Source organism: Patagioenas fasciata, chromosome 39 (assembly GCF_037038585.1).
Source record: "Patagioenas fasciata isolate bPatFas1 chromosome 39, bPatFas1.hap1, whole genome shotgun sequence".
Taxonomy (NCBI): domain Eukaryota; kingdom Metazoa; phylum Chordata; class Aves; order Columbiformes; family Columbidae; genus Patagioenas; species Patagioenas fasciata.
The window spans coordinates 1,258,853-1,281,831 of NC_092558.1; the positions used below are offsets into that span (position 1 = coordinate 1,258,853).

The 22,979-nt window shown below is 66.9% G+C and overlaps 1 protein-coding gene across 4 annotated transcripts in view; it reads left to right on the plus strand.

The window, feature by feature from the left end:
• Positions 1-557: 557 nt before the first annotated feature.
• The window catches only part of PC (pyruvate carboxylase), a 30,628-nt gene continuing 8,206 nt past the window's right edge, over positions 558-22,979 (plus strand). The window contains exons 1-15 of one of the 4 annotated variants that reach the window (XM_071801488.1): positions 558-617; positions 2,296-2,443; positions 4,067-4,251; positions 5,933-6,098; positions 6,933-7,078; positions 7,987-8,104; positions 9,057-9,208; positions 10,167-10,285; positions 10,921-11,083; positions 12,608-12,790; positions 13,817-13,961; positions 14,628-14,717; positions 15,317-15,538; positions 17,375-17,531; positions 20,796-21,036. In XM_071801488.1, the coding sequence (XP_071657589.1) occupies positions 2,296-2,443; positions 4,067-4,251; positions 5,933-6,098; positions 6,933-7,078; positions 7,987-8,104; positions 9,057-9,208; positions 10,167-10,285; positions 10,921-11,083; positions 12,608-12,790; positions 13,817-13,961; positions 14,628-14,717; positions 15,317-15,538; positions 17,375-17,531; positions 20,796-21,036 (2,235 nt within the window). In that variant the 5' untranslated portion in view covers positions 558-617. Of the gene's footprint in view, positions 618-1,178; positions 1,260-2,295; positions 2,444-2,483; positions 2,629-4,066; positions 4,252-5,932; positions 6,099-6,247; positions 6,285-6,932; positions 7,079-7,986; positions 8,105-9,056; positions 9,209-10,166; positions 10,286-10,920; positions 11,084-12,607; positions 12,791-13,816; positions 13,962-14,627; positions 14,718-15,316; positions 15,539-17,374; positions 17,532-20,795; positions 21,037-22,979 lie in introns of those variants that run through there. The other 3 variants (XM_071801487.1, XM_071801486.1, XM_071801489.1) reach the window with 3 other exon arrangements.

The following is a 22,979-nucleotide window of genomic DNA, read 5'->3' on the forward strand; positions in this document are numbered from 1 at the left end:
CGGTCGCCACAGTCATAGCGGGATCTATAGGGGCTTCCTATAGAGGAAGGAGGGTTGCGGGTGTCTGTGGGGGTAAGGGGCTATAGGGTGACGCCTATAGCGGGCGGGGTCCTGCATGATGGGGCACGGAGCGGCTCGGTGGCGCTGCAGAGCGCGCCCCCTGCGGGCCCGGAGGGGTCATCGCGCCGCGGGTGCCGCCGCCACCCCCACGTGACGCGGGCTGTTGTGGTCACGTGGCCGCGCCACCCCGGTCACGCGGCCACGCCCCTTCCCCGGCGGCCACGCCCCTCCTCCACTCCCAGCCGCCAATCAACTCGCGCGGAGGCGCCGGCGCGGGCGACCAATGGCGGCGAGCGGGCACCGCCGTGACGTCACGGCGCCCCGCCCAGAAGTGGAGGGGGCGGGGCCCGGCGGCTGGGAGTGGCGGCCGCTCCGGCCAATAGCGAAGCGGGAGCGGTGGCAGGCGACCAATGAGGCGCGTCCGTTCCCACCGGTCGCCGTTAAAGGGGCGGGACGTGGCGTTGAAGGAGGCGTGGCGGCCGCTTGGCCAATCGGGGCGGAGGGGGCGGGGTCAGCGGGGCCGACCGGGACGCGGGGGAAGCGGCGACCGCGGAGCCGTGAGTTGGGGGGGTCGGGGGGGGGAAACCGGGGAACACGTGACCAGGGACCCATGTGACACCCCCCGCCTATAGCTCGGGGTGCCCTATAGGGGCCGGGACCCACGTGACCGCCCCATATGTCCCAGGGCTCAAGTGACCCCGTCCCGCGTGTCCTCCCCCCCACCGGACCCCTATAGGTCCGGGACCCCCTATAAGTCCGGGACCCCCTATAGGTCTGGGACCCCCTATAGGGCTGGGACCCGCTATAGGGCTGGGACCCCTATAGACCAGACCCCTATAGAGTAATAGTGGCTAAGACACCCACGCACAGGCCCCCCCGGACCGCTCTCTATAGGACCTGGGGTGTCCTATAGGTCGTGGGACCCCCGTAGGGCTGGCACCCCCTATAGGGCAGATCCCCCTATAGGCACCGAGCCCCCCGGCACCCCCTATAGCCCGGACTCGCCCCCCCGAGCCCAGTTTGGCCCCTGTGGACTTTGCCCCCGGGGGTTAATGAGTCACCGGGGGGCGGGGCCACGGGGGAGGGGGCGGGGCTACTGAGGGGGCGGGGCCAGGGGGCGGGGACTGCCCGGAGTTGGGGGGCGAGAGCACACGGGGCTCGTGTGAAAGGCGCTTGTGCAAAGGCGGCTCGTGCAAAAGGTGCTCGTGCAAGGGGGGGTGGTGTGCACGAGGGGGGGTCGTGCAACGGGTGCTTGTGCAAGGGGGGCTCGTGCAACAGGTGCTTGTGCAAGGGGGGGTGATGTGCACGGGGGGGCCGTGCAAAAGGTGCTCGTGCAAGGGGGGCGGGGCTTGTGCAAGAGAGACGTGCAAGGGGTTCTTGTGCAAAAGGTGCTCGTGCAAGGGGGGGTGGTGTGCACGGGCGGGGTTGTGCAACGGGTGATTGTGCAAGAGGGGGGGCTTGTGCAAGAGAGTTGTGCAAGGTGGGCTCGTGCAAAAGGTGCTCGTGCAAGGGGGGTGGTGCAAGAGGTGCTCGTGCAAAAGGTGCTTGTGCAAGGGGGGGTGGTGCAAGAGGTGCTTGTGCAAGGGGGGGCTTGTGCAAAAGGTGCTCTTGCAAGTGGGGGGTTGTACAACAGGTGCTTGTGCGGGGGGGGGGTGTGTGTGTGCATGTGGGGGGTTGTGCAAGAGAACCGTGCAAGGGAGGTGCTTGTGCAAGGGGGTTGTGTGCAAAGGGGTGGTGCAAGGGGGGGACTTGCGCACGTGGGGGGGCCGTGCAAAACGTGCTCGTGCGAGCAGGGGTTGTGCAACAGGTGCTTGTGCACGTGAGGGATTGCGCAAGAGAGTCGTGCAAAAGGTGCTCGTGCAAGGGGGGGTGGTGCAAGAGGTGCTCGTGCAAGGGGGGGTGGTGCAAGAGGTGCTTGTGCAAGGGGGGGCTTCTGCAAATCTCCTGGTGCAAAGGGCTTTGCACACGCGTGTGCACAGGACACGTGTGACACCCCCCCCATTAACCAGCTCCTGCTAATTAAGGGGGGGGAGGGGACCTGGGGTCAAAGGGCACTGGGGGAAAGGGGAAGGGGGGGGGGGGTAGCCCGGACGCCTGGGTCCCTTCTGGGAAAATTGGGGGGGGAGGGGAATGGGGGGGTCAAAGGGCATTGGGGCAAAGGGGAGTGACCCCGGATGCCTGGGTCCCTTTGTGAGGGGGGGGTGGTGCTGACCTCTGACCTTTCTCCCCCCCCAGATGTGGCAGCTCTGGGTCCCCCGCGGGGGCCGCACCCTCCTGGGGGGGGGGCGGCTGTTCCAGCTGTTCCGGGGTCCCCCCCCCCGCACCGCGGCCACCGACACCGGCACCTACCGGCCCATCCGCAAAGTGCTGGTGGCCAATAGGGGTGAGTGACAATGGGGACAATGTGGGGACACCTGGGGCACCAGGGGCGGTCCCCAATGTCCCCCAAACCCTTCAATGACCCCCAGACCCCCCCATGTGTTCCCCATGTCCCCCAATGTCCCCTGGACCCCCCCAATGTCCCCATCACATACCAGCCCATCCACAAAGTGCTGGTGGCCAATAGGGGTGAGTGACAATGGGGACACCGTGGGGACAACCCGGTCACCGGGGGGGGTCCCCAATGTCCCCTGGACCCCCCAATGTCTCTTGGACCCCCCCATGTCCCCCAATGTCCCCCAATGTCCCCTGGACCCCCCCAATGTCCCCATCACATACCAGCCCATTCGCAATGTGCCGGTGGCCCATAGGGGTGAGTGACAATGGGGACACCGTGGGGACACCCGGGGCACCGGGGGGGGGGGGGGTCCCAATGTCCCCTGGACCCCCCAATGTCTCTTGGACCCCCCCATGTCCCCCAATGTCCCCCAATGTCCCCTGGACCCCCCCAATGTCCCCATCACCTACCGGCCCGTTCGCAATGTGCTGGTGGCCCATAGGGGTGAGTGACAATGGGGACACCGTGGGGACACCCGGGGCACCGGGGGGGGGGGGTCCCAATGTCCCCTGGACCCCCCAATGTCTCTTGGACCCCCCCATGTCCCCCAATGTCCCCTGGACCCCCCCAATGTCCCCATCACCTACCGGCCCATTCGCAATGTGCTGGTGGCCCATAGGGGTGAGTGACAATGGGGACACTCTGGGGACACCTGGGGCACCAGGGGGGGTCCCCAATGTCCCCCGGACCCCCCCAATGTCCCCCAATGTCCCCAGCCCCCCCCCAGCATTACACAGAGCTCACAACTGCGACTGGGACTGTGTCCCCCCCCAGGTGAATTGTCCCCAAGGGGTTGGGGTGTCCCCAGAATGTCACTGTCCCCATGTCCCCCTCCCCACCATGATGTCCCCAAGTGTCCCCATGTGCCCCCCAAAGCCAAAATGCACATCTGGGTGTCACAAAGAGCTGGGAAATGGGACAGTGACCGTGTCCCCTTCCCCCCAAGGTGTCCCCAAGGTGTCCCCAATGTGTCCCCAATGTGTCCCAATGTGTCCCCAAGTGTCCCCATGTTCCCCCCAAAGCCAAAATGCACATCTGGGTGTCACACAGAGCTGGGAAACCAGACGGCGGCCATGTCCCCTTCCCCCCATGATGTCCCCAGGGTGTCCCCAATGCGTCCCAATGCGTCCCAATGCATCCCAATGTATCCCCAATGTATCCCAATGTATCCCCAATGTGTCCCAATGTGTCCCAATGTGTCCCCATGATGTCCCCAATGTGTCCCAAATGCGTCCCAATGTATCCCCAATGTATCCCCATGTATCCCCATGTGTCCCAGTGTGTCCCAATGTATCCCCAAGGTGTCCCCAATGTGTCCCAATGTGTCCCAATGCATCCCAAGATGTCCCCAATGTGTCCCAATGTGTCCCCAAAGCCAAAATCCACATCCGGGTGTCGCACAGAGCTGGGAAACCAGACGGCGGCCATGTCCCCTTCCCCCCGGGCTGTCCCCAAGCTGTCCCCAAGCTGTCCCCAGGCCGTCCCCAGCGTGTCCCCGCGTCCCCGCAGGCGAGATCGCCATCCGCGTGTTCCGGGCGTGCACGGAGCTGGGGATCCGCACGGTGGCCGTGTACTCGGAGCAGGACACGGGCCAGATGCACCGGCAGAAGGCCGACGAGGCCTACCTGGTGGGCCGGGGCCTGGCGCCCGTGCAGGCCTACCTGCACATCCCCGACATCATCCGCGTGGCGCAGGTGACAACGGGGACAACGGGGGCGATGGGGACATGGGGGACATTGGGGCAATGGGGGTGTTGGGGACATTGGGGGAAGTGGGGACGTTGAGTCAATGGGGGCGATGAGGGCAATGGGGGCAATGGGGGCGATGGGGACAGTGGGGGCAATGGGGACATTGGGGCCAATAGGGACAATGGGGGATGATGGGGACATTGGGGGCAATGGGGACAATGGGGGCAATGGGGACATTGGGGGCAGTGGGGGCAATGGGGACATTGGGGGCGATGGGGACATTGGGGGCGATGGGGGCAATGGGGACATTGGGGGCGATGGGGGCAATGGGGACATTGGGGGCAGTGGGGGCAATGGGGACATTGGGGGCAATGGGGGCATTGGGGCAATGGGGACAATGGGGGCAATGGGGACATTGGGGGCAGTGGGGGCAATGGGGACATTGGGGGCGATGGGGGCAATGGGGACAATGGGGGCAATGGGGACATTGGGGGCAATGGGGACATTGGGGGCAATGGGGGGCAATGGGGACAGTGAGGGCGATGGGGACAATGGGGGCGATGGGGACATTGGGGGCAATGGGGACATTGGGGCAATGGGGACAATGGGGGCAATGGGGACATTGGGGTCAATGGGGGCATTGGGGACTTTGGGGGCAATGGGGGCATTGGGGACATTGGGGACTTTGGGGACAATGAGGGTGAGGGGGCCATTGGGGACAATGGGGACATTGGGGGCAATGGGGACATTGGGACATTGGGGGCGATGGGGACATTGGGGGCAATGGGGACAATGGGGACATTGGGGGCAATGGGGGCATTGGGGCAATGGGGACAATGGGGGCAATGGGGACATTGGGGGCAGTGGGGGCAATGGGGACATTGGGGGCGATGGGGGCGATGGGGACATTGGGGGCGATGGGGACATTGGGGGCGATGGGGGCAATGGGGACAATGGGGGCAATGGGGACATTGGGGGCAGTGGGGGCAATGGGGACATTGGGGGCAATGGGGACAATGGGGGCAATGGGGACATTGGGGGCAGTGGGGGCAATGGGGACATGGGGCGCGATGGGGACATTGGGGGCGATGGGGGCAATGGGGACATTGGGGGCAATGGGGACATTGGGGGCAATGGGGGCAATGGGGACAGTGAGGGCGATGGGGACAATGGGGGCGATGGGGACATTGGGGGCAATGGGGACATTGGGGCAATGGGGACAATGGGGGCAATGGGGACATTGGGGTCAATGGGGGCATTGGGGACTTTGGGGGCAATGGGGACATTGGGGACATTGGGGACTTTGGGGACAATGAGGGTGAGGGGGCCATTGGGGACAATGGGGACATTGGGGGCAATGGGGACATTGGGACAATGGGGGCGATGGGGACATTGGGGGCAATGGGGACCCAGGCATCCGGGGTCTGGGGGTGTCCCCAACTCCAAGGGGGAGTCCCAGATGTTGGGGAGGGGTCCGAAGGGGTCACATGACCCCCATTGATCCCTTGATGGGGGTCTGTAGGGGTCATGTGACCTCCCCCGGACGCCTGGGTCCCTCCCTGTGTCTATAGGACCGGGTGGGGTCTCACCCATCGCGTGGGGTGTCAGGGGCTCTGGGGGGGTCCCAACCATTGCGGGGGGGTCTGAGGGGGTCCCCTGACCCCCCCCCGGACGCCTGGGTCCTCAGGAGAACGCGGTGGACGCCATCCACCCCGGGTACGGGTTCCTGTCGGAGCGGGCGGACTTCGCGCAGGCCTGCGTGGACGCGGGGGTGCGCTTCGTGGGGCCCCCCCCGCGCGTCGTGCGCAGCATGGGCGACAAGGTGGAGGCGCGAGCCATGGCCATCGCCGCCGGTACGCTGGGGGGCGCTATGGGGCACCGTATGGGGGCTATAGAGCCATGGCCATCGCCGCCGGTACGCTGGGGGGCGCTATGGGGCACCGTATGGGGGCTATAGAGCCATGGCCATCGCCGCCGGTACGCTGGGGGGCGCTATGGGGCACCGTATGGGGGCTATAGAGCCATGGCCATCGCCGCCGGTACGCTGGGGGGCGCTATGGGGCACTGTATGGGGGCTATAGAGCCATGGCCATGGGTGAGAAATGGGGGCTATGGGGGGCAATGGGGCTATGGGGGGCTATGAGGGGCTGTGAGGGTTATGGAACCGTTGCCATTGCTGCTGGTGAGCTATGGGGGGCTATGGGTGGCTATAGGGGGCTATGGGGGGCTATGGTGAGCAATGGGGCTGTGGGGGGCTGTGGGGGCTCTGGGGGTTATGGGGACAATGGGACTATGGGGTCTATGGGGGCTATAGAGCCATCACTATTGTTGATGGTACACTATGGGGCACTATGGGGCACTATGGGGCTATGGGGGGCTATGGGGGACTATGAGGGGTAATGGGGTTATTTGGGGGGGTTATAGTGGGTTTGGGGGTTCCTGGAGGGGGGGGTGTTGGGTTTTGGGGTCCCCCTGACCCCCGTGTTTCCCCAGAGGTGCCGGTGGTTCCCGGGACCCCCATGGTTGGTTATGGGGGTTCCTGGGGGGTGTCGGTTTTTGGGGTCCCCCCTGACCCCCATGTCCCCCCAGGGGTGCCGGTGGTTCCCGGGACCCCCATGGTGGGTTATGGGGGTCCTGGGTGGGGGGTGCTGGATTTTGGGGTCCCCCTGACCCCCATGTCCCCCCAGGGGTGCCGGTGGTTCCCGGGACCCCCACCCCGGTGGGGTCACTGGAGGTCGCTCAGGACTTCGCTGCCCGGGTTGGGTTCCCGCTCATGGTCAAGGCCGCGCACGGGGGGGGCGGCCGCGGAATGAGGGTCGTGAGGGACCCCCAGGTACGAGGGGGGGGACACCCCAAAACCCCATGACCCCCACATCATCACCACCGCTCCCCAGGACCCCTGGGATCTCCCCGGTTTCCTGGGACACCCATCAAGTGGTGGGGGGGACCCAGGAGTTCGGGAGGGGACCCAGGAGTTCAGAGGGGACCCAGGAGTTCGGGAGGGGACCCAGGAGTTGGGGGGGGACCCAGGAGTTCGGGAGGGACCCAGGAGTTCAGAGGGGACCCAGGAGTTCGGGAGGGGACCCAGGAGTTCGGGAGGGACCCAGGAGTTCAGAGGGGACCCAGGAGTTCGGGAGGGGACCCAGGAGTTGGGGGGGGACCCAGGAGTTCAGGGGGGACCCAGGAGTTCGGGAGGGGACCCAGGAGTTCGGGAGGGACCCAGGAGTTCAGGAGAGACCCAGGAGTTCGGGAGGGACCCAGGAGTTCAGGAGAGACCCAGGATTTCGGGAGGGGACCCAGGAATTTGGGGGGGACCCAGGAGTTCAGAGGGGACCCAGGAGTTCGGGAGGGGACCCAGGAGTCTGGGGGGGACCCAGGAGTTCGGGAGCGACCCAGGAGTTCGGGAGGGGACCCAGGAATTTGGGAGGGACCCAGGAATTTGGGAGGGACCCAGGAGTTCAGGAGGGGACCCAGGAGTTCGGGAGGGACCCAGGAATTTGGGAGGGACCCAGGAGTTCAGGGGGGACCCAGGAGTTCGGGAGGGGACCCAGGAATTTGGGGGGGACCCAGGAGTTCAGAGGGGACCCAGGAGTTCGGGAGGGGACCCAGGAGTCTGGGGGGGACCCAGGAGTTCGGGAGCGACCCAGGAGTTTGGGAGGGGACCCAGGCGTGCGGGAGGGACCCAGGCGTCCTGCAGGGACCCAGGCGTCCTGCAGGGACCCAGGCGTCCGGCGCCCGCAGGAGCTGGCCGAGGGTTTCTCGCGCGCCTCCTCGGAGGCTCTGGCGGCGTTTGGGGACGGGGCCCTGTTCCTGGAGAAATTCATCGAGCGCCCGCGCCACATCGAGGTCCAGATCCTGGGTACGGGGGAGCCTGGGGGTCTGGGGGGGTCCTGGGGGGTCCCAGGGGGGTCCCTGGGGGGACTGGGGGTCCTGGGGGGTTTGGGAGGGTCCTGGGGGGTTTGGGGGATATGGGGGGGTCTTGGGGGGTCCCTGTGGGTCCTGGGGGGGATTTGGGGGGTCCTGGGGGGTTTGGGGCATCCTGGGGAATCCCTGGGGGATTTGGGGGGATGGGGGGTCCTGAGGGGATTTGGGGAGTCCTGGGGTTTGGGGGGCCTGGGTGTCCTGGGGGGTCCATGGGGGGTTTGGGGGGCCCTGGGGGGTTTGGGGGTTCCTGGACTCCTGGGTCCCTTTCTGGGGGGTTCCTGAACACCTTGGGGTTCCCAGCCACCTGGGTCCCTCTCTGGGGGATTTCCCGGATGCCTGGGTCCCTTTCTGTGGGTCTCCCGGACGCCTGGGTCCCTCTATGGGTCTCCTGGCCACCTGGGTCCCTTTCTGGGGGGTCCTGAACACCTTGGGGTCTCCCAGCCACCTGGGTCCCTTTCTGGGGGTCTCCTGGACGCCTGGGTCCCTTTCTGGGGGAGTTCCTGAACACCTGGGGGTTCTCGGACGCCTGGGTCCCTCTGTGGGTCTCCAGGATGCCTGGGTCCCTTTCTGGGGGTTTCCCGGACGCCTGGGTCCCTCTGTGGGTCTCCCGGACGCCTGGGTCCCTTTCTGGGGGGGTCCTGAACACCTTGGGGTTCCCAGCCACCTGGGTCCTTCTCTGGGGGATTTCCCGGACGCCTGGGTCCCTCTGTGGGTCTCCTGGCCACCTGGGTCCCTTTCTGGGGGGTTCCTGAACCCCTGGGGGTTCTCAGCCACCTGGGTCCCTTTCTGGGGGGTTCCTGAACCTCTGTGGGTCTCCCGGACGCCTGGGTCCCTCTGTGGGTCTCCCGGCCGCCCGGGTCCCCCGCGGTGACCCGGTCCCTTGGCAGGTGACCAGCACGGGAACGTGGTTCACCTGCACGAGCGCGACTGCTCCATCCAGCGCCGGCACCAGAAGGTGGTGGAGATCGCCCCGGCCGCGCGGCTGCCGCCCGAGCTGCGCGCTCGCCTGGCCCGCGACGCCGTGCGCCTGGCGCAGCAGGTACCGCACCCCAAAACCGCGGGGGGGACCCGGGAGCGCGGGGGGGGACCCAGGAGTTCGGGAGGGGACCCAGGAGTTCGGGGATGGGGACCCGGGAGTTCAGGGGGGGACCCAGGAGTTCGGGGATGGGGGTTGGATCCATCAGCTGGGGGACTCAGGAGTTCGGGGGTGACCCAGGAGTTTGGAGGGGACCCAGGAGTTCGGGCATGGGAGCTGGATCCATCAGCTGGGGGACCCAGGAGTTCAGGGAGGGGACCCAGGAGTTCGGGGAGGAACCCAGGAGTTCGGGGAGGGACCCAGGAGTTCGGGGATGGGGGCTGGATCCATCAGGTGGGGGACCCAGGAGTTCAGGGGGGGACCCAGGAGTTCAGGGATGGGGACCCAGGAGTTCGGGGAGGGACCCAGGAGTTCAGGGATGGGGACCCAGGAGTTTGGGGAGGGACCCAGGAGTTCGGGGAGGGACCCAGGAGTTCGGGAATGGGGACCCAGGAGTTCAGGGAGGGACCCAGGAGTTCAGGGGGGACCCAGGAGTTCGGGGATGGGGACCCAGGAGTTCAGGGAGGGACCCAGGAGTTCGGGGATGGGGACCCAGGAGTTTGGGGAGGGGACCCAGAAGTTCGGGGATGGGAGCTGGATCCATCAACTGGGGGACCCAGGAGTTCAGGGAGGGGACCCAGGAGTTCGGGGGGGGGACCCAGGAGTTCGGGGAGGGACCCAGGAGTTCGGGAATGGGGACCCAGGAGTTCAGGGAGGGACCCAGGAGTTCAGGTGGACCCAGGAATTTGGGGATGGGGACCCAGGAGTTCGGGGGGGGGACCCAGGAGTTTGGGGGGGACCCAGGAGTTCGGGAGGGGACCCAGGAATTTGGGGGGGAAGCCAGCGATCCAGGGAGGGACCCAGGCGTCCGAGGGGGACCCCGGCGTCCGGGCTGACGGTTGGGGGTGCGGCGGTGGCGCAGGTGGGGTACGAGAACGCGGGGACGGTGGAGTTCCTGGTGGACCAGAGCGGCGATTACTACTTCATCGAGGTCAACTCGCGGCTGCAGGTGGAGCACACGGTCACCGAGGAGATCACCGGGTGAGCACCGGACGCCTGGGTCCCTCCCGGACGCCTGGGTCCCTCCCGGACGCCTGGGTCCCTCCCCAGACGCCTGGGTCCCCCCCGGATGCCTGGGTCCCTCCCGGACGCCTGGGTCCCCCCTGGACACTTGGGTCCCCTCTGGGGTGGGAGAGGGGTGACCTGGACGCCTGGGTCCCCCTGGATGCCTGGGTCCCCTCCCGAACTCCTGGGTCCCCCCCTGAACTCCTGGGTCCCCCAAACTCCTGGGTCCCCCCCAAACTCCTGGGTCCCCCTGAACTCCTGGGTCCCCTCCCGAACTCCTGGGTCCCTCCTGGACGCCTGGGTCCCCCCTGGTGACCACCCTGGTGACAGCCCCGGATTCCTGGGTCCCTCCCTGAACTCCTGGGTCCCCCGGACACCTGAGTCCCCCTGGATGCCTGGGTTCCCCCGAAGTCCTGGGTCCCTCCCCTAACTCCTGGGTCCCCCCTAACTCCCGGGTCCCCCCTAACTCCCGGGTCCCCCCTATACTCCCGGGTCCACCCGGACGCCTGGGTCCCCCCGAACGCCTGGGTCCCTCCTGAACTCCTGGGTCCCCCCGGACTCCTGGGTCCCCCCGGACGCCTGGGTCCCCCCGAACGCCTGGGTCCCCGCAGGGTGGACCTGGTGCAGGCTCAGCTGCAGGTGGCCGCGGGGCGCTCGCTGCCCGAGCTGGGGCTGCTCCAGGAGAGCATCGCGGTCAACGGCTGCGCCATCCAGTGCCGCGTCACCACCGAGGACCCCGCGCGCGGCTTCCAGCCCGACACCGGGCGCATCGAGGTGACCCCGGGACCCCTCAGGGACCCCCGACGCCCCCAGGGGCACCCTGACCCCCCTATAGACACCCCGACCCCCATGGGACCCCCCCATGAGGGACCCCACTATGGGACCCCGCTCATGGACACCCTGACCCCTGGGAACCCTCAGGGACCCCACTATGGGACCCCCGACATGCGACACCCCCCTAACCCCCTATGGGACACCCCCCATGGGACCCCACCATGGGACAGCCCCCCGACCCCCCAGGGACACCCCCCAAGGCACCCCACCATGGGACCCCCTGACCCCCCAGGGTACCCCCCATGGGACCCCCTGCTATGGGACACCCCCCATGGGATCCCCCCCCCCCCGAGGCACCCCCCTATGGGACCCCCTCATGGACACCCCGACCCCTGAGAACCCCCAGGGACCCCCTTTGGGACACCCCCATGGGGACACTCCCCATGGGACCCCACCCATGGGACACCCCACTGACCCCTGGGAACCCCCAAGGGACCCTCCATGGGGCACCCCCCTGACCCCACCATGGGACACCCCCCGGCCCCCCATGGGACCCTCCAACCCCATGGGACCCACCCACCATGGGACACCCCCCGACCCCCCATGGGACACCCCCCGACCCCCCATGGGACCCTCCAACCCCATGGGACCCACCCCCCCATGGGACACCCCCCTGACCCCCCTATGGACACCCTGACCCCCGTGGGACCCCTCTATGGGACACCCCACCATGGGACACCCCCCTATAGACACCCCCCCGATCCCCCAGGGACCCCCCCATGGGACACCCTCCTGCCCCCCCCATGGACACCCTGACCCCCGGGAACCACCAAGGGACCCCCTGACCCCCCAGGGACCCCCCCATGAAACCCCCTGCTATGGGACACCCCCTGTGCCCCCCCATGGACACCCCGACCCCTGGGAGCCCCCGAGGGACCCCCTGACCCCCCATGGACACCCCGACCCCCAGGAACCCCAGAGGGACCCCTCGATCCCCCCATGGATACCCTGACCCCCAATGGACACCCTGACCCCCAGGAACCCCAGAGGGACCCCCTGGCCCCCCCATGGACACCCTGACCCCCAGGAACCCCAGAGGGACCCCTCGATCCCCCCATGGACACCCTGACCCCGCCATGGACACCCCGACCCCCAGGAACCCCAGAGGGACCCCCCGGCCCCCCCATGGACACCCCGACCCCCCCATGGACACCCCGACCCCCAGGAACCCCAGAGGGACCCCTCGATCCCCCCATGGACACCCCGACCCCCGGGAACCCCAGAGGGACCCTTCAATCCCCCATGGACACCCCGACCCCGCCATGGACACTCTGACCCCCCCATGGACACCCTGACCCCCCCATGGACACCCTGACCCCGCCATGGACACCCTGACCCCCCTATGGACACCCTGACCCCCCAGGCACACCCCCATGGGACCCCCCATTCAGGGGCACCCCTATAGGTCTGTGGCGCCCCCCTAGGACCCATAGGTGCCCCATAGGTGACGCATGTGCCCCACAGGTGTTCCGCAGCGGTGAGGGGATGGGGATCCGCTTGGACGGCGCCTCCGCCTTCCAGGGCGCCCTCATCTCCCCCCACTACGACTCGCTGCTGGTCAAGGTCGTGGCGCACGGGCCCGATCAGCCCACGGCGGCCGCCAAGATGCGCCGGGCGCTGGCCGAGTTCCGCATCCGCGGGGTCAAGGTCAGGCCGGGGTCAAGGTCAGGGTCAGGGGCCCAGGGGGTGGGGGCTGAGGCGGATTGGGAGGGGGTTTGGGGCCGCCAAGATGCACCGGGCGCTGGCCGAGTTCCGCATCCGCAGGGTCAAGGTCAGGCTGGGGTCAAGGTCAAGGTCAGGGACCCAGGGGGTGGGGGCTGAGGCGGATTGGGAGGGGTTTGGGAGGAAATTGGAGGGGTTTGGGGTCACCAAGATGAGCTGAGTGCTGGTTGAGTTCTGCATCCGCGGGGTCAAGGTCAGGCCAGGAGGTCAAGGTCAAGGTCAGGGTCTGGGGGGTGGGGGCTGAGGCGGATTGGGAGGGGGTTTGGGGCGAAATTGGAGGGGTTTGGGGCCACCAAGATGAGCTGAGTGCTGGTTGAGTTCTGCATCCGCGGGGTCAAGGTCAGGCCAGGAGGTCAAGGTCAGGGTCTGGGGGGTGGGGGCTGAGGTGGATTGAGGGGGTTTGGGGCGGGAGTTGAGGCCACCAAAATGCACTGGGTGAGTCTCATATCCGCAGGGTCAAGGTCAGACCGGGGTCAAGGTCAGGGTCAAGGTCAAGGTCCGGGGGTGAAGGGCTGAGGGGATTATGGGGGATTGGGAGGGTACAGGGGGTGAAGAGGGGGGTTTGGGACCACCAAGATGCACTGAGTGCTGGTTGAGTTCTGCATCTATAGGGTCAAGGTCAGATCAGGGTCAAGGTCAAGGTCAGGGGGTGGGAGGATTATGGGGGATCTGGGGTGAAATGGGGGGGTTTGGGGCCACCAAGATGCACTGAGTGCTGGTTGGGTTGTGCATCCATGGGGTCAAGGTCAGGCCAGGAGGTCAAGGTCAGACCGAGGGGTCAAGGGCACAGGGGGGTCAAGGTCAGGGAGTGGGGACTGGGGGGGGTGAACGGTTCCTTGTGTGACACACAAAGGGTTTTGGGGGGGTATTTTGGGGGTCTCGATGCTTTGGGGTTGATGCCCCCCCCCGGTTTCTCCCCACTGACCCCCCCTGTGTGTCCCCCCCCCCCAGACGAACATCCCGTTCCTGCAGAACGTCCTGGCGCACCCCCAGTTCCTGGGGGGGGCCGTGGACACCCAGTTCATCGATGAGAACCCCGAACTTTTCCACCTCAGCCCCGGCCAGAATCGGGCCCAGAAGCTGCTGCATTATCTGGGTACCTGGGGGGGGTCCTGGGGGTCTTTTGGGGGGGGTTCCAGGGGGTCATTGGGGGGATCCTGGGGGGGTCATTGAGGGGGTTTGGGGGTCATTGGGGTGTCTGAGGGGGCTTGGGGGGACCTGGGGGTCATTGGGGGGGTTTTGGGGGGGTCATTGAGGGGGGCTTGGGGGTCATTGGGGTGTCTGAGGGGTCTTGGGGGGGCCTGGGGGGTCTTGGGGGGGCCTGGGGGTCTTTGGGGGGGTCGGGGGGAGTCATTGGGAAGGCCTGGAGGTCTAAATGGGTCTTTGCGGGGGGGTCCTAAAGGGTCCTGAAGGTCACTGGGGGGGTCTAGTGGGTTTTTGGGGGGGTCCTAAGGGGTCTCTGGGGGCTCACTGAGGGGTCCGAGGGGTCTTGGGGGGTCCTGGGGGTCACTGAGGGGTCCTGGGGTTCATTGGGGGGATCTTGGGGGAGTCACTGGGGGACCTGAGGGGTCTTGGGGGGGACCAGGGGGGTGGTCCTGGGGGGTCTAATGGAGCTTTGGGAGGGGTTGGCGGGATCTTGGGGGTTTGGGGGCTCTGAGGGTGTTTTGGGGGGGTCTGGGGGGACATTGGGGTTCCTGGGGGTCCCTGGGGGCGTCCATGGGTTTTTGGGGTGTCCCACCCCCCCCATAATGTCCCCTCTCAGGTCACGTGATGGTGAACGGCCCCAGCACCCCCCTGCCGGTCAAGGCCAAGGCCGCCCTGGTGGAGCCCACCCCCCCCCCGGTGCCCATGGGTGAGACCCCCGGACGCCTGGGTCCCTCCCTGGGGCTATGGGATGGGGTGGGGTCCCGGGGTCTGGGGGGGGGGGGCCCAGATATTGGGGGAGGGTCATGGGGGGGGGTCCAAAGGGGTCACATGACCCCCAGTGGTCCCTTGAGGGGGGGGTCCAAAGGGGTCACGTGACTTTCCCCGGACACCTGGGTCCCTCCCTGTGTCTATAGGATGGGGTGTGTGGGGGGGGTCTCCAACTCCAAGGAGGGGGGTCCAGATCTTGGAGGGGGGGTCTTTAGAGGTCACGTGACCTCCTGTGTCTTTTGGGGGGCTTCTGGGTATCATGTGACCACCCCCCCTCACCCCGGACGCCTGGGTCCCTCGCTGTGTCTATAGGATGGGGTGGGGTCCCAGATTCTGGGGGGGTCCCAGATGTTTGGGGGTGGTCTGAAGGGGTCACATGACCCCCATTGGTCCTTTGGGGGGGGTTCTGGATATCATGTGACCCCCCCAACCCGGACGCCTGGGTCCCTCGCTGTGTCTATAGGGTGAGGGTGTTGTGGGGTTCCCATGTTCTTGGCGTGTTCTTGGCGTGTTCCGTGAGCCCGGTTCTCGTTGCAGGTGACCCCCCCGCGGGTCTGCGGGCCGTGCTGCAGCGGGAGGGCCCGGGGGGGTTCGCGCGGGCGCTGCGGGGGCACCGGGGGCTCCTCCTGACCGACACCACGTTCCGCGACGCCCACCAATCGCTCTTGGCCACGCGCGTCCGCACCCGCGACCTGGCCCGGGTGGCCCCCTTCGCCGCCCACGCGCTCAGCGGCCTCTGCAGCATGGAGACCTGGGGGGGTCCGTGGGGACGGGGGGGTCACAGGGGGCGTGGGGGGGGCACAGTGGGCATGGGGACGTGGGGGGGTCAGTGGGGCTGGGGGGTCACAGTGGGCATGGGGACATGGGGGGCTCCGTGGGGCTGGAGGGGGTCAGTGGGGCTGGGGGGGTCAGTGGGGCTGGGGAGGTCACAGTGGACATGGGGACATGGGAGGCTCAGTGGGGCTGGGGGGGTCACAGTGGGCATGGGGACGTAGGGGGATCGGTGGGTCTGGGGGGGTCACAGGGGACATGGGGACATGGGGGGGTCAGTGAGTGGGGGGGTCACAGTGGGCATGGGGGGGTCAGTGGGGCTGGGGGGGTCACAGTGGGCATGGGGACATGGGGGGGTCGGTGGGGCTGGAGGGGGTCAGTGGGGCTGGGGGGGTCACAGTGGGCATGGGGACATCGGGGGGTCAGTGGGGCTGGGGGGGTCACAGTGGGCATGGGGGGGTCAGTGGGGCTGGGGGGGTCACAGTGGGCATGGGGACATGGAGGGGGTCGGTGGGGCTGGAGGGGGTCAGTGGGGCTGGGGGGGTCACAGTGGGCATGGGGACATCGGGGGGTCAGTGGGGCTGGGGGGGTCACAGTGGGCATGGGGGGGTCACAGTGGGCATGGGGACATGGGGGGCTCAGTGGGGCTGGGGGAGATGGGGGGGTCTGTGGGGCTGGGGGGGTCACAGTGGGCATGGGGACATGGGGGTCAGTGGGGCTGGGGGCGGTCAGTGGGGCTGGGGGGTCACAGTGGGCATGGGGACGTGGGGGGGTCAGTGAGTGGGGGTCACAGTGGGCATGGAGACATCGGGGGGGGTCAGTAGGGCTGGGGGGGTCACAGTGGGCATGGGGGGGTCAGTGGGGCTGGGGGGGTCACAGTGGACATGGGGACATGGGGGTCAGTGGGGCTGGGGGGGGTCAGTGGGGCTGGGGGGTCACAGTGGGCATGGGGACGTGGGGGGGGTCACAGTGGGTATGGGGGGGTCAATGGGGCTGGGGGGGTCACAGTGGGCATGGAGGGGTCAGTGGGGCTGGGGGGGGTCACAGTGGGCATGGGGACATGGGGGGGTCAGTGAGCGGGGGGGTCACAGTGGGCATGGGGACGTGGGGGGGTCAGTGAGTGGGGGTCACAGTGGGCATGGGGACATGGGGGGGATCAGTGGGGCTGGGGGAGTCGGAGGGGTCTGTGTGACACTGAGTGGCCTCTAAGGGTGTGGCCTGGAGGGGGCGGAGTTTCAACGGGTGGGGCTGGAGGGGCGGAGCTTCTAAGGGTGGGGCCTGGAGGGGGTGGGGCTTCTAAGGGTGGGGCTGGATGGGGTGGAGCTTCTATGGGTGGAGCCTGGAGGGGGCGGAGCTTCTAAGGGTGGGGCTGGACGGGGTGGAGCTTCTATGGGTGGGACCTGGAGGGGGCGGAGCTTCGAGGGGTGGGGCTGGAGGGGCGGAGCTTTTAGAGGTGGAGCCTGGAGGGGGTGGAGTTTCTAAGGGTGGGGCCTGGAAGGGGTGGAGCTTTGAAGGGTGGGGCTGGAGGGGGCGGAGCTTCAAGGGGTGGGGCTGGAGGGGTGGAGCTTCTAAGGGTGGAGCCTAGAGAGGGCGGAGCTTCGAGGGGTGGGGCTGGAGGGGGCGGAGCTCCTGGAGGGGGTGGAGCTTCTAAGGGTGGGGCCTGGAGGCGGGGCTTGCATGGGGAGCACTGGGACTGGGCGGGGTGGCTTGTTCAAAGGGGTGGGGCTTATTGAGTGGGCGGGGCTTTCATGGGTGGGTGTGGCTTGAAAGAGGTGGGGCTTCTGGTGGGCGGGGCTCCCCGCTGACCCCTCCCCACGCCCGCAGGCGCCACGTTCGACGTGTCCATGCGGTTCCTGCACGAGTGTCCGTGGGAGCGGCTGCGGGAGCTGCGGCGCCTGGTGCCCAACATCCCCTTCCAGATGCTGCTGCGGGGGGCGAACGCCGTGGGGTACACGAACTACCCCGACAACGTCATCCACCGGTGGGACAGGGGACACGGGGACACGGGGGGACGCGGGGGGATATGGGGGGACATGGGGACACGGGGGTGAGGGGTGAACGCCATGGGGTACACGAACTACCCCGACAACGTCATCCACCGGTGGGACAGGGGACACGGGGACACGGGGGGACGCGGGGGGACATGGGGACATGGGGTGACATGGGGGGACATGGGGACATGGGGACACGGGGGTGAGGGGTGAACGCCGTGGGGTACACGAACTACCCTGACAACGTCATCCACCGGTGGGACAGGGGACACGGGGACACGGGGGGACGCGGGGGGATATGGGGACATGGGGACACGGGGTGACATGGGGGGATATGGGGACATGGGGACACGGGGGGACATGGGGACACGGGGGTGAGGGGTGAACGCCGTGGGGTACACGAACTACCCTGACAACGTCATCCACCGGTGGGACAGGGGACACGGGGACACGGGGGGACACGGGGGGACATGGGGACATGGGGACACGGGGGGACATGGGGACACAGGGGTGAGGGGCGAACGCCGTGGGGTACACGAACTACCCTGACAACGTCATCCACCGGTGGGACAGGGCACATGGGGACATGGGACATGGGGGGACGTGGGGGGACATGGGGACACGGGGGGACATGGGGACACAGGGGTGAGGGGCGAACGCCGTGGGGTACACGAACTACCCTGACAACGTCATCCACCGGTGGGACAGGGCACATGGGGACATGGGACATGGGGGGACGTGGGGGGATATGGGGACATGGGGGGACATGGGGACACGGGGGTGAGGGGTGAATGCCATGGGGTACACGAACTACCCTGACAATGTCGTCCACCGGTGGGACAGGGGACACGGGGACATGGGGGGACGTGGGGGGATATGGGGAGACGGGGAGACATGGGGACACATGGGGAGACATGGGGGGATATGGGGACATGGGGACACGGGGGGACATGGGGACACGGGGGTGAGGGGTGAACGCCATGGGGTACACGAACTACCCCGACAACGTCATCCACCGGTGGGACAGGGGACATGGGGATGTGGGGGGACATGGGGGGACGTGGGGGGATATGAGGACATGGGGAGATGGGGAGACATGGGGGGACAGGGGGGACATGGGAACATAGAGGGACATGGGGACATGGGGAGACATGGGGGGACATTAGGACAGGGGGTACATAGGGACATGAGGGGACATGGGGAGACATGGGGACATAGAGGGACATGGGGACATGGGAGGATACGGGGGCACATGGGGACATGGGACATGGGGACATGGGGGGAATGGGGGACATGGGGGGACATGGGGACATGGGGGTGAGGGGCGAACGCCGTGGGGTGCACGAACTAACCCGACAACGTCATCCACCGGTGGGACAGGGGACACGGGGGGACGTGGGGACACGGGGGGATTGGGTGGGGCAGGGGATTGTGTCCGCAATGTCCCCAATGTCCCCAATGTCCGCAATGTCCCCAATGTCCGCAATGTCCCCAATGTCCCCAGTGTCCCCAATGTCCACAATGTCCCCAATGTCTGCAATGTCCCCAGTATCCCCAGTGTCCCCAGGTTCTGTGAGGTGGCCGTGGCCAATGGGACGGACACTGGGGGTCCCACGGGGTGTCGCTGTGACCCCTGATGTCCCAATGGCCCCAATGTCCCCAATGTCCCCAACGTCCCCAACGTCCCCAACGTCCCCGATGTCCCCGATGTCCCCAGGTTCTGCGAGGTGGCCGTGGCCAATGGGACGGACACTGGGGGTCCCATGGGGTGTCACTGTGACCCCTGATGTCCCAATGACCCCAATGTCCCCAATGTCCCCAACATCCCCAACATCCCCAATGTCCCCAATGTCCATAATGTCCCCAATGTCCCCAACGTCCCCAATGTCCCCGATGTCCCCAGGTTCTGCGAGGTGGCCGTGGCCAATGGGACGGACACTGGGGGTCCCATGGGGTGTCACTATGACCCCTGATGTCCCAATGGCCCCAACGTCCCCAATGTCCCCAATGTCCCCAATGTCCATAATGTCCCCAATGTCCCCAACGTCCCCAACGTCCCCGATGTCCCCAGGTTCTGCGAGGTGGCCGTGGCCAATGGGACGGACACTGGGGGTCCCATGGGGTGTCACTGTGACCCCTGATGTCCCAATGGCCCCAATGGCCCCAATGTCCCCAACGTCCCCGATGTCCCCAACGTCCCCGACGTCTCCGACGTCCCCGATGTCCCCAGGTTCTGCGAGTGGCTGTGGCCAATGGGACGGACACTGGGGGTCCCATGGGGTGTCACTATGACCCCTGATGTCCCAATGACCCCAATGTCCCCAATGTCCCCAACATCCCCAACATCCCCAATGTCCATAATGTCCCCAATGTCCCCAACGTCCCCAATGTCCCTGATGTCCCCAGGTTCTGCGAGGTGGCCGTGGCCAATGGGACGGACACTGGGGGTCCCATGGGGTGTCACTATGACCCCTGATGTCCCAATGGCCCCAACGTCCCCAATGTCCCCAATGTCCCCAATGTCCCCAATGTCCATAATGTCCCCAATGTCCCCAACGTCCCCAACGTCCCCGATGTCCCCAGGTTCTGCGAGGTGGCCGTGGCCAATGGGACGGACACTGGGGGTCCCATGGGGTGTCACTGTGACCCCTGATGTCCCAATGGCCCCAACGGCCCCAATGTCCCCAACGTCCCCGATGTCCCCAACGTCCCCGACGTCTCCGACGTCCCCGATGTCCCCAGGTTCTGCGAGTGGCTGTGGCCAATGGGACGGACACTGGGGGTCCCATGGGGTGTCACTATGACCCCTGATGTCCCAATGGCCCCAACGTCCCCAATGGCCCCAATGTCCCCAATGTCCCCAACGTCCCCGATGTCCCCAACGTCCCCGACGTCTCCGACGTCCCCGATGTCCCCAGGTTCTGCGAGGTGGCCGTGGCCAATGGGACGGACACTGGGGGTCCCACGGGGTGTCACTGTGACCCCTGATGTCCCAATGGCCCCAACGTCCCCAATGGCCCCAACGTCCCCAATGTCCCCAATGTCCCCAACATCCCCAATGTCCCCGATGTCCCCAGATTCTGCGAGGTGGCCGTGGCCAATGGGACGGACACTGGGGGTCCCATGGGGTGTCACTGTGACCCCTGATGTCCCAATGGCCCCAATGGCCCCAATGGCCCCAATGTCCCCAACATCCCCAACATCCCCAATGTCCCCAATGTCCCCAACATCCCCAATGTCCCCGATGTCCCCAGGTTCTGCGAGGTGGCCGTGACCAATGGCATGGACATTTTCCGGGTGTTCGATGCTCTCAACTTCGTGCCCAACCTGGTGCTGGGGGTGGAGGCGGCGGGGGCGGCCGGGGGGGTGGTGGAGGCCGCCCTGTCCTACACGGGGGACGTGGCCGACCCCTCCCGCACCAAGTACGACCTGGGCTACTACCTGGGGGTGGCCCGCGAGCTGGTGGCCGCGGGGACCCACGTGCTCTGCATCAAGGTGAGGGCCGGGGGGACCCTTGCGGGGCTTATGGGGGGGTTGGGGAGGGGTTTGGGGGGGATTTGGGGGGTTATGGGGACGGTTTGGGGGGTCCTGGGGGGGTTATGGGGGGTACTGGGGGGAATTGGGGGGTCCTGGGGGGTTATGGGAGGGGTTGGGGGGTCCTGGGGGGGCTTATGGGGGGGGTTGGGGAGGGGTTTGGGGGGGATTTGGGGGGTTATGGGGATGGTTTGGGGGGTCCTGGGGGGGTTATGGGGGGTACTGGGGGGAATTGGGGGGTCCTGGGGGGTTATGGGAGGGGTTGGGGGGTCCTGGGGGGGCTTATGGGGGGGGTTGGGGAGGGGTTTGGGGGGGATTTGGGGGGTTATGGGGATGGTTTGGGGGGTCCTGGGGGGGTTATGGGGGGTACTGGGGGGAATTGGGGGGTCCTGGGGGGGCTTATGGGGGGGGTTGGGGAGGGGTTTGGGGGGGATTTGGGGGATTATGGGGATGGTTTGGGGGGTCCTGGGGGGGTTATGGGGGGGTACTGGGGGGAATTGGGGGGTCCGGGGGGGTTATGGGAGGGGTTGGGGGGTCCTGGGGGGCTTATGGGGGGGTTATGGGGAGCCCTGGGGGACTTATGGGGGGGATTTGGGGAGTTTGGGGAATCCTGGAAGGGGCTATGGGGGGGTACTGGGGGGAATTGGGGGGTCCTGGGGGGTTATGGGAGGGGTTGGGGGGTCCTGGGGGGGCCTTATTGAGGGGTTTGGGGGGTCCTGGGTGGGTTATGGGAGGGGTTGGGGGGTTCGGGGGGGGGGCTGGGGGGGTTATGGGGGGCCCTGGGGGGCTTATGGGGGAATTTGGGGGGTTTGGGGAATCCCGGAAGGGGTTATGGGGGAGTACTGGGCGGGGCTTATTGGGGGGTTTGGGGGGTCCTGGGGGGGTTATGGGGGGTTTGGGGGGTGCTGGGGGGAATTGGGGGGTCCTGCGGGGGTTCTGGGAGGGGTTGGGGGGTTCTGGGGGGGGCTGGGGGGTCCTGGAGGGGCTTATGGGGGGGTTATGGGGGGCCCTGGGGGGCTTGTGGGGGGGATTTGGGGGGTTTGGGGAGTCCTGGAAGGGGTTATGGGGGGGTCCTGGGGGGGTTATGGGGGGTTTGGGGGGTTATGGGAGGGATTTGGGGGGTTATGCAGGGGTTTGGGGGTCCTGGGGGGCTTATGGGGGGGTTTCGGGGTGACTTGGGGGGCCCTCCCCACCATGACCCATGATCCTCATGACCCCACATGACCCTTGTGACCCCATGACCCCTGTGACCTCCCACGACCCCCCATGACCCTTGTGACCCCACATGACCCTTGTGACCCCCATGACCCTGTGACCTCCCATGACCCCATGACCCTTGTGACCCCCATGACCCTGGTAACCCCCTGACCTACATGACCCCCTTGACCTCTATGACCCCCATGATCCCCTTGACCCCTGATCCCCATGACCCCCATGACCCTTGTGACCCCATGACCCCCTTCACCCCTGTGACCCCATGACCCTTGTGACCCCCATGACCCCCTGTGCGCCTTGTGAACCCCATGACCCCCATGACCCTTGTGACCCCATGACCCCCTTCACCCCTGTGACCCCATGACCCTTGTGACCCCCATGACCCCCTGTGCGCCTTGTGAACCCCATGACCCCCATGACCCTTGTGACCCCCATGACCCTTGTGACCCCCTGACCTACATGACCCCCTTGACCTCTATGACCCCCATGATCCCCTTGACCCCTGATCCCCATGACCCCCATGACCCTTGTGACCCCATGACCCCCTTCACCCCTGTGACCCCATGACCCTTGTGACCCCCTGACCTCCATGACCCCATGATCCTCTTGACCCCTGTGCCCCCCTGATCCCCATGACCCTTGTGACCCCCTGACCTCCATGACCCCCTTGACCTCTATGACCCCCATGA